Genomic DNA, 17,142 nt, shown 5'->3' with positions numbered 1-17,142 from the left:
AGAAGAAGCAGAAGAGGCAGAAGAAGCAGAAGAGCCAGAAGAGAGATCCCAAGAACGTGTCTTGCTCTTATACGGGACCGTTTATTGCTCCCGCCATTACGGGATTGGCTGAACCAAGTTAGACGTCATTCGTGGTGGACGTCGCAGAATTTTCCTGTGGGAATGTGGAAGTTGTAGTCCCTACATCCCCCCTGTGGTCTCAGGATGCGGCTGAAGCCAGTGTTCCTCGAGAGCACAAAAGTCAGTTCACAGTCCACAGGTCAAGTACATTGGGTCGGTAACACAGTTCACAATTGACTGACAAACATCCAGGCATTTATCAACAATTAACTAAACTGGTCTAAAACACATGATACAAACAATGTGAAACACTAAGGTCGAACAGTGAATACATTGTCACAAAACATGAGAAACCTTGGTGAAAGGGTTAGTCGTTTTGTTAGTTCAGGTGTTTTGTTAGTTATTGGATGGTGTCCAGAAGGTGGAGCACCAACAGGAATGACCCAGCCATGAAAATGTTCAGATGATGTAGGGGTCTAGGATGGAGAGGCTGTAGCCTTTTTGGAAGTCTTGTTCAGACTGACCAATTGTTCTAGTCCCTACAGTCAGGTTGCTGATGAGGGTTGTCATCTGAAATATGTGGGGGCATTTTCAAATTAGGGCAGCTTTCTGTATCCAAGCTTAACCTTATGGCTGTGTCATCAGGAAGGAAATGGAGAGGTGGTCTCATTTCTAAATGATGTGGTAAGCTCACAAGTGGTCTTGTCTTGCTTGGGGAAGAGGTGGAGTAAGGCACACTGGGGTGTGGCAATATACTTGTAAAGATTACACTGTAGTTTCTACATGCAATACTTTACGATGGTTCAGTAGGTGTAGAAAGAAGCAATGAACGTTTACGAGTTATAACAGGTGTCGGATTTAACTCTACAGTACCTACTTACGATCTGCGTTTGCTGCTGCTACATGCAAATCTAAGTGGCTGCTATAAACTACCAGTTTATTTTGCCACCCCCCTTTGGTAGGAAAGGTGTGCAAAAGAAAGTGGTCAAAGCTTCAGCTGGGAGTCTGCCTGTGAGGAGACCACGGCTATAGATCAGTCTTATTCAACGTCTTTTGATGGAGGTTGAACAAGACCAGATAGCTCTTTGGAGTGGTTACTCAAGGCATACACACTACTGAACAAAGGTTAGAGGCTTTAGTTGTCCTCAGAGGAACTGAAGAAGCTCTCTTCAGACAAGGTATCTTCCCTATCAGAGTCATGCTGGTGACTCTGAGGCTTGGGCCTACCGGGTCGGTCTTCTCTCCAATTCCGGCTGGAATCAGAGTGTGAGAAGCGACCACGGTGGCTCTTAACCGGGAACTTACTCACATGCCGTTGTTTTGAGCCATTAGATTTTAATGGGGCAACTTGGGAAGTGCCGGCGGGCTTGGTTGGAACAACGTGCTTAGCTGTTTCCAATACTTCGTTCCTGGGCACAATCCTTAAAGTGTCCCAGACCATTTGGGCTTCATTTCTTAATTCAAGGGCTGAGTGTTGGCCCCTTGAAAACAGTGAAACATGTCGTACCTTTTCTCGATCGGTTGCCCTGGGCAGATCCGAGAGACAGTAGTCAACTTCCCTCAAGTAACTCTGAATGTTAAATTCGGAGTCCTTCGGGTCAAATGTGTGGACATACTTCGCCATGGCCTCTAGCTCCTCAAAGCGAAGACCATGTGAAGTTGCACTAGTCTGCCTGTTTGGAGAAGGAGAGCCTGAAATCACATTTGAATGTGAATGCGTTTCATGCGGAGCTCGACGTCCTCGGTTTGGTTTAGAGGGTGGAGCTACAAAACTGTCATTCTCACAATGGTTGGCAGAAGATGAATTGTCGCTGTCAGTGTACTGTACAGAGCTGTCACCTATCCTCTCAGTTATAAAGGGAAAGCTAGCGGGATTAGCGTTGCTTTTTGTGTGCCCAATTAATAACGTTAGATCTCCTCTACCGTGTCCACGGGAGGGTTCCCTGACCTCCTCACGAGAGGGGTGGGCATGGAAGGTGCAGTCCTGTACTTGCCTGACTGTTTCTCCCTTGCGGAGATGGACCACCGTTGGGATGGAGTCCCCCCTTTCCCTCTCCAGGGAAGAGGTGGGCAAACCATTGCATGGGTGGTCAACAGCACTGCAATCTGAGGAGACTGACGAGTCTCCATCAGAGCAAGCTGTGGAACCGGGATCTGACAAACCCGAATCAATTTGTGACCCCCCTTCCCCCGCCTTGTGGTGTAAGGAGGAAGCAGGAGAAGCTGGAGTTGGGCAAGCCTGAGAAAGCAGGCTTACAGAAGAGAGTGGATGTGGTAGCTTGTGGCATCCACTCTTCAACTGAAATAATTCCTCTCTGTAGGAACAAAGATCTGATTCGGCTGAATGCAGATCACGCAAGTATTATACTGCTTTCTTGCCAACAGTTTGAAGCTCAAGTAAAACACTGGTGTGTTGTCCTTTGAGGTATGCCATCTCTGATTTTAAGTTTTTGTTGCTCTGAAGAGCAAGACTAATCTGTCTGGCAAAATTCAAGACCAGACAACTTAGAATTGGGTCTTTTGACTGGGTGGGGGAGTGACCTTTCTCGTTGATTAAGGAGAACATTTATTTCCTACAATCAGTGAGGTTCATCTGATTCAGGAAAGCTACGTAGCCAGGTGCTAAACCTTGGGCTAAAAAGGAAAGGTACTCATCAATAGATATGGGTTCCATATCTCACGCCAAATAAAGCTAAAAGCTGAATCAGTAACTTAAGAGGGTACTCTTGAAGTTAACTATTTCACAAGGGCCTTGAGCTCCTAAAAGTTGGCAATGAATTGTTCACCAAAATCACAATCCAACATACAAGTTGTGATGAAGGATAAAGAATTTAAAACGCTCTTTGAATATTCTCTAACTATAGTACAAGGTAGCTATAGCATCACACAGGGACTCGAGTTGCACTAGCGGTACTGCAATGCAACAACAGCAAAATAAACAAACATATGGCGGATATTCAGACCGTAAAATAGGAACTGTGATGCTGATCACATTAATCCTAAATACCAGAATGTGATTGGTTGAAATTACAATTAAATTTGGATTTAAATGTCAAATTCAATTAATTATTAAAATTACTTTGACAAAGTAATTATAATTAATAATACAGTGCGGCTAATAATACTATTATTGATAATACGTATTATACCGGAAGGTAAATGCCAATCAACAAACTACCGTGTAAGATTACGAATGTAATGCCACAATGTTACACGAGGGGGCAGTATATTGAGAAAGCGGCTCATGCAGGCTTTCAAAAATGGTACAAGGGTGACATCCTCGCACGGGCCGCCAAATAACGCAGGGATTTTACTCTCTACGAAACCGGGGCGCCAGTTAAACGTTGTGTAGCAGTATAACTGCAAAAAGTAATCAGTCTCATAAAATTACTATTATCAGAAATATCTAACCACAAATTTAGTATTTTAATTAATAATTAAAGTAACCAATATTAATGATTAAACATACCGATAACCTGAAGGTTGGAAGTTCTTCGAAAGACTGCTTTAACATGTCTATGTGATTCCAAAACGGACACCGGGGTTTAATAAAATATATTTATTAAACAAACATACAAACACATAACAGATAAACTAACGGGAAGTTAGTAAGGAAATTTAGTTGGGTAAATTAGTAGGTTACGTTAGGGCGTGTATGTGTGTGTGTGGGCGCGCGCGAGCGCGCGTGTCGCTTGAACAAAGGAAAGGTGGGAGTAGCTAGCTTGAGTAAGCTAGAGTTCTGGATATGGTAATGAGTTAGAGTTAGCTGTGAGATGGGACTACTTGAGTAGTTTTACTCTATATATGCGCAAAAGACGGCGAATCAATTCACGTACATATATATGTAGCTAACCAAACACATTTCAATAGTAGGATGGTAAATATAGAAACACAGATTCACGAAAACAGTTAAGACTAAACTAAACACTGGCTATGCCTGAATGTTTGTTCTCTTACTGAGTCCATACGCATTGGATCCAAAAGACGTGCTATCCTTATAGGAGCCACGATGGTGCTGTGAATGCGTGTCCTGGAGAGATGCGCAGGCTGGGGCGTCTTAGCCGCGCGCTGTCGTCTGGTCCACTCGGTTGCTGGAAGGATGTTCGCTTGTCCCTTTTCCGGGTGGAAAAGTTTGTTGCTGTTGTTCGATGGTGAGCTTTGCAGGAGTAAACTGATGTAGCGTTCCGCGTACACCAGTTTCCACTCGCTATAGGCCACGAAGTTACCGCAAGGTAACTGGGTGTGTCCGTAGGCCTGGTAGTGCGCTGTGCAGCATTCAGCCTCTGTCCGAGTCTCGGAGCAGATGAGCTGAAGCGAATGGCCAAAAAGGGTGCGTCGAAGAGAAGAAGCAGAAGAGGCAGAAGAAGCAGAAGAGCCAGAAGAGAGATCCCAAGAACGTGTCTTGCTCTTATACGGGACCGTTTATTGCTCCCGCCATTACGGGATTGGCTGAACCAAGTTAGACGTCATTCGTGGTGGACGTCGCAGAATTTTCCTGTGGGAATGTGGAAGTTGTAGTCCCTACAGTTGTTTAAATGTTTTTCATCTTGGTTGGTGGTTTTTTGGGTGCTTGAACCTCTTTCAATCCCCAAGTTGGAATGTGTAATAATGTTCATGCTGCGAAGGTTCAGCAAGACATCTGTTTGCACAGTCAAGCAAGCTCCCTGCTCTGAAACACATCTCATCTGCTGATCATGTCCTATTACCCTGTGGTCTCACACAGACGTGAGTCGGAGGAATACTCTTCATATATATAACCCACAGACTTGCAGGCACCCAGTCGACCAGCGAGATTGCTTGTGGTGGCACAGTGGTGTAGCGGATAACAACACAGCAAGAAGGTCCTGGGTTCAAATCCTGGCCCGGGCCCTGGTGTGGAGTTTGTATGTTCTCCCCGTGGGTTTCCTCCGGGTACTCCGGTCTCCTCCCATAGTCCAAAGACATGCAGGTTAGACTACTCAAGGACAACATTTGCTCAGGAGCTAAGAGAGGTTGTTCGGCAGTCAAAAAGTTCCCAGTTCAAGCCCCGGATCTGGGTGTCAAAGTGTCCCTGAGCAAGACACCAAATTGCTCCCAAAGAGCTGATTGGTGCCTTGCATGGCAGCCTTTCACCATTGCAGTGTGAGTGAATGGGAGAATGAGAAACATTATTTATAAGGCACTTTGGATAAGAGGGCTGTATACGTGCATTTCACTCATTATAAATGTAAAAAAATGTTCCTGGTAAAAAGCTGGCAGAAACCATCCCATCCCTGGGTGATAATAGAGCCAGAGGCAGCACTGCTGGTCCCAGTGCGCCGATACCACACCACGGGGGTGTCATCCGTGCCCTGGAGCAGTACCTTAGCAAAACTAACTGCCTAGCAGCCGGAAATCTCCCTTTCAAAAGTATTTTCCTTTAAAGCAACGAAACACTTGTATGTGTAATGTCACAAGTAAGATTTTACACAATATGGGCAACAGCAGCTGTTGCTGGATTATGAAAATGATATGAGGTGTCAGTGTAGCCATTATGTGTCACTCATGATGACTTTGGTAATAGTACATGGAGACAGAGAAAGTATATAGCTAAAACTATATAGCTCACCAATTCAGCCCTCACAATTGTTGTCAGTTATTGACTAAACCAACAATACTAAGAGAGCGAGAGACAGAGGAAAAACACAGAGACAGAGGCATAAAGAGATGGATAGGACAGTAGAAGAAGTGAAGGAGACTGTAGAGAGAACTAGAGGATGAAAGAGGGTGGATATGGATAGAAGTAGCTAGACAGAGAGAGAGAATGCGAAATGAGAGAGAGAGAGGTGGAATGAATTCACACCGCCTCCACTGAAATCATGTCAGTTCTATTTCCTCCTCATGTTAATCCGGAAACCCTCCAGCACGAGGCAGCAGCCAGAGACGGGCTGCCAGTGTGCATAGCCGCGAAAGGGCAATCTTACCCAAGCTGCTCCACTCGCACCACCAAATCCTCCCCCTGACAAAACGCCAGAGACGATTACCTTGGGAAAATCCCCCTCTTATCGCCCCTCTCTCTCCGGGCCCAGACAATTAGAAACATTAATGCCTTCTGATCCCCTCTTTCTACCTCCCTCCCTCCCTCTCTCTCCCTCCCTCCTCTCCGTCTTCATCGAACAGGTCAGAGTGATGATCACGGATGAGAACGACTGCGTCCCTGAGTTCCTGCAGTCAATATACAGCAAAGATGGCGTCCCGGAAACAGTAACCACGGCAACCTCTCTGCTGCAAGGTCAGTGGCTTCAGCTGAGATCTTCATGTTGCTGCAGTTGACCTTACTGGGGTCCTGTGTACTCTCTTGGGCTCCATGATGACATCTTATGTATATTTTGAGAGTTTCTTTTGTGCTACTGGTACTGTTGACAATATAACTGTTGACAAATCCTAGCATACGCTAACTTACTCTTGTGCTTTGGTGATGTTGCATGGAGACTCATTGCTGTGGGAATGTCGTTAGCCTAGCATACACTTACTTACTGTAGTGCTTTTGTGTGTGCATGGAGACTTGCTGCTGTGGGAATGTCATTAGCCTAGCATACACTAACTTACTCTAGTGCTTTAGTGATGTTGCATGGATACTCACTGGGGTGGGAATGTCGTTAGCCTGGCATCATTAATGAGATGGAGGTAGGCCTACTTCTGTTTCTCTAACATTGGTTGTTGCTTTGAATAAAGGCATCTTCTAAATTAGCATAATGTAATGTAATGTAGCATTGGTCATGCAGTTAGTTTGCCTCTAAATATTTTATGGCATGAAATATGTCCCTCAACGAATCCCTAGCGTAAAATGCCTGAACATTAAATGAGTATAACCATGATATTGAGAGTGTTATGGTCATTAATTAACGTGCCTAGTCACCAAACCAAAAAATGGAAAAATCTAATTAAAGAAGAAACAACAAAAAAGCACAGAGAATAATAGAAAAACTACTTTGTACATTCTATACCCATACAATGCATCAATATTGCTGTTCTTTTTTATGCAAACTCGTGTAGGTTACAGAATAGTGATTCAATACTAAGTACAAGCACTTTTGGCTCGTCCAGCACACACGTACAATGTCTCTGTAAAACACAATATCCTTCTTAAGTGCCCCATGTTATTGTTTAAATTGTAAAATGTGAAGGGCACTTCACATTCCGTTCACATTTGTGGAGAATACCTTCTCATCCCCAATGTGATTCCTTCACTTCTGCTTTCCCACTGTAGCAAAAGTCCTACCTTGTTTCAGTAAAGAAAGGTGCCAGATAGTCCAAGATTTCTCTCATTTCTTCAAAGTTTAATTCCCAAGAGCTAAGACAGAACGATGTGTTATCACCTTACAGGCCAGCAGAAGATGGCCTCCCCCTCTATAGACTGTTTCCACCAGAGATTTCTTCCCATCGGGGAGTTTTTCCTCACCTGTTTGAGGCTTTGAGTTTTTGCCTCTTGTACTTGCTATCTAGAGGGTTCAGGCCTGGTGTTTGGCCTTCTTCTTTCGCCTTTCTGCTTCTCTGCAAAGCGTCTTTGTGACAGTCTTCGGTAAAAAAGTGCTGTACGAATAAAAATGACAAAAAAGAAAATTGAATGGAGCAAGAGGGCTCCAGAAAACACATGCCCTTTAAAACGGGGGGGGGGGGGGGGGGGGGGAGGAATCTCATCTACCATGGAAACAAGATGTCAGCCAATTCCACAATGGCAGGTATTAAAAAGGGACGGTAAAAACCAAGGACCTGCGTCTGGTGTGCTTATACACACGAGGTGCTAAAAGGCATGTGACTGCCTCTCGACAACAGCAATCACTTAGCGAGGACCACACTGCATATTTAGCATGGCTGTAGGATTATTCATTCATAACTGCCGACACAGGGGAAAGAAAATATTTAAGCTCATGATGCAGATTTAATCAGTTCATGTTTAAAATGTAATATACACTGAATATGTAATAAAAAAAAAACACATTAAAACATTTGTTTGTACTGTGATGGCATTACTGTGGGGGAGGTAGAGCTTTTCCACTTTCACTGGACTTCCTTATACAAAGTCGTCTGAGTAAATAAGATTCTGTTCGGGAACCTTTACATGTAATCTAGCCTTTTGAGTTGAGCCTTGATACAGCGCCTTAATTCTGTGACACTGTAAAATTGAACAGGACACCAAACCCAAAGAAAGATGAGAGATTCCTGAATACTAAAATATTCTATCAGAATATCAGAGTGTTTTTTTTTATATTTTCAGTTAATACATCTGCAATGAACTTTAATGTAATCACTGTCCAGTATCTGCAATACACTTAGTGGTTATGGTACATTACTGGGACCCACAAGGTCGGTGGTTTGATCCCCCATGTAGCCACAATAAGATCCGCGCAGCCATTGGGCCCTTGACCATTAACCATGGCATTGTTCCAGGCAAGAATTGTCTCCTGCTTGGTCTAATCAACTGTAAGTCGCTTTGTATAAAAGTGTCAGCCAAATGACATGTAATATTATATCATTGTATAAATGTGTGTTTCCATTTTAACACTTAGTTTTTGTGTTTAGTTTATTAGGTCTAGAGCTGTATTCATTTGAAAAATGTGTCTATGTACAGCAGACATGCTGAATCCTTGGCACGCTGAAAGAAATGATCTTACTAAGGTTTTAAATTTTGTATTTTAAACTGTCAAGAGTATTTTCCAACACGCTCCTTTGAAGGGCCTTTATTAATTATTATGCTAAGCCTTCATAAGCCTGACAAAACACATTCATAATGGGATTTATGTATTTTTATAACGGTATTCCAAATGAGACACAGTGCTATTCTGCCATCAATGCCTTGAATTATATTTCTGTGACAGTTTAATGTGGAGTGTTATGTCCGTTGGCATAAATATTAGTACAGTGCTCATACAGGCATTATGCAGCATTTATAAATGCTTTATACAGTTTTAAAGGGTCCGTGTTTCCAAGTATTTAGTTTGGCTAGGCTAGTGCTATGTCTTTGTGCTCAGACTACATTTAGATTTTTCTTTATTGTTTATTGCTCCTGATGGCTTCTGTCTTTGGTGAAAAATCTGTGAGAGGTCTGTGAATGCCATCTAGGCATTCTGGTGAATACCCCGTTGGTTGAAAAGTGTAAGATTTCTATTTTACTAGATTATAGCTAATGTATATCTTGGGTAAAACCTGCACTATACTGGGTTATACCAGCAGGGTATATCACAAAGCAGGATAATTGAATTACCCAGAACAGCTCTTTTTAGCCCATGGTAACTTATTATTCAAAATAATAAAGACAATTTTCTTCCGTTATTATTATTGAAAGGAAACCTGGTTTATTTTGAATCACATTTCTTTCATTCTGGCTCTGCAAGGCCCTTCCTCAGAATATCGTTTGGACGAACGTGACTGGGCACATGTGTTTGTTTTCAACTGCATTACAAGCAGTGGTCCCTGGATATTCCTGGCGTAACTACACACTCTGTGGCTGCAAGCAGGCAACCTCAGGCCCTGAGACCTTCTCAATTATCAACCACTTTGCTCTGGGAACAGCCAGGGACGTGGCCCCCAAGCCAAACACTGACATCTGCGGCCCCCGGGGACTGAGGCCCTTCACTCTGTGTTTACAGATTTCAGAAAGGGCCAATGCCGTCGCCAAGGAGATGCACAAGCAATGGATGCTTGAATTTCACCCTTTCAACAGTAATCTTTTGTTTAGTTTTTTTTAGCCTGTGTGCAGCAGCTCCGTTGCTTTCAAGCTCCATAAACAATAATGTTTTTTAGATAAATTTTTTACAATTATTTCCCAACACAAACACGAAAAATACGAAATGACATATACATACACACACACATAAACACACCCTTAGTATCCCCACTCCCCACAGGTCCCATCTACCTACCCCTTCAGAATCATAACAGTCACTCCATCCAAACTCCAAGTTTTGTCTGGTTAAGAACACATTTGTGATCTTACACCTTAAAGGGCTCATGACTGGTTTAATGATAGATTGTTCAATTGTTTTTTAAAAAACAGTGTGATATTCTCACAGTGTCTCCTTATAAATATATAAGGAGGCACGTGTTCTGTCTCATGAACACAGGTGAAATTTGCCACCTGCTTCTCAGCGGCTAATTCGGGAGCTGAGGAGGGCTGCTTGCGTCATTTACATTTAACTCAACTCATTTACATTTAACATTTTAGTCATTTGGCAGACGTTTTTAATCCAAAGCGACCTACAAGTGCAGAGGTTCTTCAGCAAGTTAAAACCACTAGTACAGCATGAAGAGATAGTCATCGTAAGTGTCATTTATTTAATCTTTTTTTATTAAGGGTTAGGGTTAGACAAGAGGGATATCGGAAGGGGGGGGGGGGGGGGGGAATCAGGAGAGAGGACTAAGGTATAGTTTGAAAAGGTGTGTTTTTAATCTGCGTGTAAATAGGGGGAGGGATTCTGCTGTCCTGGCAGTGGTAGGCAAGTCATTCCACCACTGAGGAACCAGAACGAGAAACAGGTGTGAAGGTGCCTGGCGCTCGTAGTGAGGGGAGCGGTCAGACTCATGTAGTGGCTGGAGAGGAGGCGGGGCCGCGTTGTGACCGCTGACGTGTGTTCGCCTCCCGCAGTGTCCGCCAGTGACTGTGACTCGGACCTGAACGCGGAGCTGACCTACCACACCCTGAGCGCCGACTTCAGCGTGTCCGCCCATGGCACCGTGTTCCCCGCCCGCCCGCTGGACTACGAGCGGCCTAACCACCTGTACGAGTTTGTGGTGATGGCCGTGGACAAGGGCGAGGTCCCCCGCACCGGGACCACCACCGTGCGCGTGCGCATGTCCAACGTCAACGATGAGCCGCCCGAGTTCTCCCAGAGCATGTGAGTGCCCTGCGTCTTCGTCAATGTGTCTTTTAATACAGCCATCATCATCATCATCATCATCATCATCTCACTTATCATTATATCATCATTATTATCATTATTATTATCACTGCCATCATTTAAATTATCAACGTCATCATCCCCATTATCATCATCATCATCATTATTACCATCATCATCATCATAGTCACTACCATCATTCATACTATCATCATCATCATCATTATCATCATCATAAATCATCTTCATCATCATTATCTATATCATCATAATCATCCATCATCATTTATTATTGATCGATCATCTATCTATCATTCATCCATCCATCCATCCATCCATCTCTTTACCATTGACCATAAACATCACAATCATTTTTATATTTGTCATCTTGGTCATCATCTCTTATACCATCATCCTGATCATTATCATCATCAACACCATCATCATAATACATAAAAATCTATTATGTTTATAAAAGTAATATTTTCTGATCGGTTTCCAGTTTCTTCTCCAGTTCACCCAAACCAAAGGCTCACATTTCACCAGGCTCATATAAATTTACCGGAACCCTTCTTTTCACTCTAATTGCTGCATCCATTTTACCGCAGCGATGCCTCAACGCCGGGGCCTCTTCTCCCCAGCCCCTGGCAGAGCTGCCCAGTGCTGATGCCTGAAGAGAATGCTAAAAAAGTGCTTCTTAACAGGGGGTGTCAGGGAGCTGCCAGGGGGGGCCTTCAGATGATAGAATGTTACTAAAAGCTTCAATCACAAAACATCAAGACATAACAAATTATTCAGCAAAATAAATAACATAAAGCAAGCAATTAACAGTAGAGTATATAAAATATAATAACCTTTTTAGTTTCTGTAGATGTCATGCTCATATGTTTGCTTTGAATGGGGAAAATTTAATAAAGTGGCAAATTTTGTAAAAGCACTTTCATGCTGTGTTCGGGTTAGAGGGAATAAGCTAGACTAACTGCACTGGAGTGTGAACAGATGGAGTTGCAACGATGGCAGACAGGAGTTTCATGTCTCCTCTTGGGGGGTGGGGGTGGAAAGGGGTGGAATATTTCTACTTATGTGGGGGTGGAGGCAGAAAGGTTGAGAACCTGCACAGTTAGGGGGCTGCAGAACACTCGCATCCAACGAACAAATAGCAAATAGCCCCCCTTCCATATTACATCACTACTCCAACTCTCCGCTGTAATTAGCAGGACAAACCACCCACTAGCTCTTTGATTTGATTAAAATAATGATTCAGATAAATTGTTTGAAACAACAAACAGAACTTTATTGTCTTCCTTCCTGAACTCTGGTCTTGTGTATGTGATGTGTGTGCCTGCTATAGTGGCATACCTAAGTGAAATATTCCTACTTCTCAAAGACCTTTTTCACAGCAAGCATGAGTAGGAGTGCTGCATATGCATACATTATATGTATTTATGTATTATTTCTGCATCTGTATTTCTGTATGCCTGTATGCTTATTATCTGTGTATTGTGGACACAATATTCATAATGTTGGGTATAACAGCATGAGAGAATTATGGATAATATTGGCAGTATTAGTGATGCTGATTGTAAATGTATTGTGGATACTATTAGCAGTAGTAGTAATAGCCGGGTGACTGTATTGCAGACAGTTCTGACAGTATTGGAAGTATTAATAGTAATTCAGGGTGACTATTGTAAATACCTCTGACACTATTGGCAGTATTTGTAGTAATACATGGTGACTGTACTGCTGGTGGTTCTGACAGTATTGGCAGTATTAGTAGTAATACAGGTGACTGTATTGTAGATTTGCATGATATTACATGTTATTTATCTGACGCTTTTATCCAAAGCTAATTCTAGTTGATTAGATTAGGCAGGGGACAATCTCCCCTGGAGCGATATGGGGTGATGTATCTTTTGTATTTTCTTTTATCACCTTCATTCATACTTTCTCTGATCTCCTTTTTGTCCTTTCTTTCTCTCTCTTTCTCTTTCACCCTTATCTTTTCTCTGACCATACTTTCTCAGATTACTTTCTCACCAATCTTATTCTTACTTCGCCTGCCTCAACTCTCCCTCCCTCCATCTGCCCGGAATTTCCTGTTCACTCCCTTGTGTCCTTTCCTCTTCCTCATCCTCCTCTCTTTCCACACCCATCCTGTGATGATGATGATGTAGTTTCTCTGCATGGCTGCATTCTCTGTCCTCCCTCCCCCAAACAGCTGACCTCTCCCACAATCCCTTGCTGTTGCCCAACCTTTCCCCCCCCCCATCCCTGTCTCCATCCAATCGGAACCAACCTTGGCCGAAACATCATCTTCATCAGCGATGCTGTCTTCCTGCTTCGTTCTTCTGGATGATTCTGTGACATCTTCTTTTGTTTTTTATTCTTTTCTTTCTGCGGTGTTGGGTTGTTTCCTCTCTTGTTTTTTTTGTTTTGTTTTGTTTTGTTTCCCCAGCAGAACTGCACTGGCCCTTGACGTTTTTTAATTGGCCGATTTTCTGGCAGCTAGCTCTGCAGATTGGTGAGGCAGGCTCGTTCGGCCATGTCTTTGTTTTTTTCCCATAAGAGCACAAGTGTGGGAGTGTGTGTTTGTGTGTGTGTGTGTATGTGTGTGTGTGCATGTGTGTGTGTGAGTGTGTGTGTTTGTGTGTGTGTGTGTGCGTGTGTGTGTGTGCATGTGTGCGCGTTTGCACGTGCATGTGTGTGTGTGTGTTTGTGTGTGTGCGTGCATGCGTGCGTGTGTGTGTGTGTGTTTGGGGGACTGGGGGTGGAAAGGGCGGCTGCTTGGGATGTAGGCAGTGACCAGAACAGGGGTTCAAGAGGGAGGGGGGGGGGCAAGGAGAGTGAGGGAGAGAAAGGAGGGGGGAGAGGGAGAGAGAGACAGAGAGGGCCCTCTAGGGGTTTGAGGGGTTTGAGGGGTTCGAGGGTACATATACAACATTATTCCCCTTCTGCAGACAGCAGTGTCTTACGGCTGTCTCTCAATGGCTGATGACTGTACAGCAACAGGATTTCCTGCGACTGCAGTGGGTAGTCTTCAACCCCCCATGGCGTAGCGTATAGATCGTGTCTAATTTGAGCGAAACCTTTCTGACCGTAATTGATGAACCTGGGATTTCAGCTGGGCTATTTTGTCCTGTTGGTTTAAAGCAAAGCTGTTTGTTTGTTTGTTTGTCTCCGTGTTTGAGTAATACAGGAAACGAGGTCCTGTCACTCTGTGGATTTGCTTCTTTTTTAAAAACACATCATTATTGAAATGATTTGCTGGCTTTAGCCAGAGTAATAGGGAAATTAAAGCCATTAAAGGAAACATCTTCAATCATGTGTGCAGCTGTGTCGAGCTATTGACATTGCAACCAACATGAGTTATGTAATTCAGAAAAGAAAAAAAAAGAAAAATGTACTGTTGTTCTTGACTGTGTTGATTGTCTTTTCTAAGCTCCGTTCTTTTATGTCATTAGCGTTTTCAGTAAATACCGTATATCCATTATCTCGTGGCGGATGATGTTACCCTCGTAGAAAAGAGGAAATGATGTGGAAAGCACGTCGTGTCTTTGCGAGATTACCGAGACTAAGGCTCTCTTGCGAGGTGGCAGCAGGCCGGTTTGCTCATGCTCGGGCGGAGAGGGGGGTGTTCGGGCTTCAGAACCGCGGTTTGGGTTTGGCTGGTTCTGGAAGGTTCCGGGGCTCCCGCGTGATTCCCTCAGGAGTCCCGCGACAGCTCACCTGTCGCAGGGTGGGCGGGGGGGCCTGGCGTGGTTAACAGAGGGATGTCCCTGACAGACTGCAGGGTCACCGTCGCCGTGTTCGTTGGCAGACATGGGCGAGGGGTGACAGGGGCAGAGGTGGGGGATTACTAATTACCCATCCCAATGACCCGCCAGTCTGGAACACAGCAGGTGTAACGGCAGTACTGACAAGTCAATCTTCACTCTCACTCGCTGCCCTCTCTGTCTCTCTCTCCCTCTCCCCCCTCCTCTCTCTCTCTCTCTCTCACTCTCCCTGCCCCCTCGCTCTCTTTCTCTCTCTTTCCCTCACCCCCTCTCTCTTTCTCACTCTCTCCCTCCCCCCTCCTCTCTCTCTCACTCTCCCTGCCCCCCTCCCTCTCTTTCTCTCTCTCCCTCCCCCCCTCTCTCTCTCCCTCACCCCCTCTCTCTTTCTCTCTCTCCCCCCCCCCTCTCTCTCTCTCTCTCTCTTTCTCTCTCTTTGTGCCATGAGCGGGATTTCACTTTCTGTCTCTGTCAGGCCCCCTCACAGTTCAATGGGAGGTTTGATTGACAGACGGGCAGCCTGACGTGGCGCAGAAGCCTGTTGCCGTGGAGACGTCGGCGCGTCTGGCCCAGCTGGCAGTCTGAGGTGGAGTGACGGCTCTCTGTGTGATTACGCCGCTGGTTCCCCGATCCGAATTAACTGATTTAGATACCCCCGCACAAACGACACGGATGTGTGATGAGAAAACCGCTCCCATAAGTCAGAGCTGATATCTGCGATTCCCGGGTGAAGATGATAAAATGGCTTAGAGCCTGAGCACGTCTCAAGACTGTTAAATATACAGTAGTGCCATTGATGAGAATGTTTTTCAGAAGTTTAAGCCAGAGTGTAATGGCACATGTATACATGTGTCTGTTTGTATGTCTGTTTGTAGAGTATGTGTGCACATATGTAGGTGTGTATATGTACAAGTCATTTGGGGCATGTGTTATATCATGATCATTACAGCTTGTTGCAGTGGGACAAAAGCTCATTCCAGCTTATCACAGCTGAGGAAGAGCTCATTACAGCTTATCACAGCTGAGGAAGAGCTCATTCCAGCTTATCACAGCTGAGGAAGAGCTCATTACAGCTTCTTACAGCTGAGAAAGGAGCTTGTTACAGCTTGTTATAATTGAGACAAAAGCTTGTTACAGCTTGTTACAGTTGAGACAAGAGCTCATTGCAGCTTGTTACAGCTGAGAAAGGAGCTTGTTACAGCTTGTTACAGCTGAGACAAGAGCTTGTTACAGCTTGGTATAGTTGAAACAGGAGGATATTACAGCTGAGTCATGTCCGAAACAGCCTCCTAACTGTGTCCTCAAAATATATTTTTTCATTAACGTGAACTAAACATACTCTTTACTTACATCATCACGACTCATACTTTTTTGCCGACTGAACATCTCAATAAGCAAGTAAGCTTTTCCAAACATGGCCCTGATCCCGTTACAGCTGGAGGGTGATGTCATAGCTCCGGCCCTTGGCTTGGCAGGGGGGCCGGGGGGGCAAAAGCCAAACCTGACCGGCTTCATTAATGTCCAGTGGCAGCTGCTTGACTGTGAAAACATGCCCTGTCCAGTGATAGACGGTCACAGTGCCCTCAGAGTGAGGGGATGAGTGACCCCACGCTAGCGTGCAGCGCTAACGGCACTCCAGTCCGTTTATTCAGTGATATATATGCACCTTTTATTCTTAATTTTATTCAGTGTGCATGGCTGGTGTGTCTGTGTGCCCTCGAGTGTGTATGTGTTTTCAGTCTCTTGGTGTGAAGAAAATAAATATGTTATGTGTAAATAATTATGTGTGGATGTTGTGTGTCTGTATGTTTACTTTAGAGAGGGGTGTTTCATGAACCTGAAGGCTACATCTTCCCATATATCAGTACATATTAATGTGTGCATACCAGTGTGTGTGTGTGTGTGTGTGTTTGTATATAGGTGTGAGAGAGTGTGCGTCTGTGTTTATATGCAGTACGTGTATGTGTTTTCACGCGTTTGTGTGTATTTGTGTTCAGTGTGCTGTGTGAGAGCTTGTGTCTGGACTGTGTGTGTACGTGTGTATTAGCAGACGGTGTGCATACGTGTGCGTTGGGGGTGCCTCAGCAGTAGTGTTGTCATTCACCATGGTGGGGAGGACGAGGTCATGACCTGCCCTGGACTGCAGGCTCCCTCCCCTGGTGCATGCTGGGAAGGGATTGCTTTTGGGGACGTCAGGTGTCTTCTTCACCTCCATGGAGACGCATTCCATGCTGTTTCGTATGTGCGAGCTGCCAGCTAGTCTGCTTCTACGCCGTGTTTTGACTCGGTGTTTGGCTTTCAAGCTGCGTCTAGCCGAACGGCACTCTATTTTCCATCACAGAAGAATTTCCCTTCATACTGCAGAACCGTGTTTACACAAACCAGAGGCTCTGGACATTTTATATTGTTTGTTGAGACTTAATAAATACATTCCTCATCATTCATTAAGCACC

At 44.4% G+C, this 17,142-nt stretch overlaps 1 protein-coding gene across 1 annotated transcript in view; it reads left to right on the top strand.

The window, feature by feature from the left end:
• The window catches only part of LOC133131148 (neural-cadherin-like), a 205,514-nt gene that overhangs the window by 69,769 nt on the left and 118,603 nt on the right, over positions 1-17,142 (top strand). Inside the window, exons 5-6 of the mRNA XM_061246326.1 lie at positions 6,199-6,310; positions 10,664-10,913. Of these exons, the coding sequence (XP_061102310.1) occupies positions 6,199-6,310; positions 10,664-10,913 (362 nt within the window). The remainder of the gene's footprint in view (positions 1-6,198; positions 6,311-10,663; positions 10,914-17,142) is intronic.

The sequence above is a fragment of the Conger conger genome, chromosome 6, assembly GCF_963514075.1.
Source record: "Conger conger chromosome 6, fConCon1.1, whole genome shotgun sequence".
Lineage (NCBI taxonomy): Eukaryota > Metazoa > Chordata > Actinopteri > Anguilliformes > Congridae > Conger > Conger conger.
This window is presented reverse-complemented; position numbering and strand designations above follow the sequence as displayed.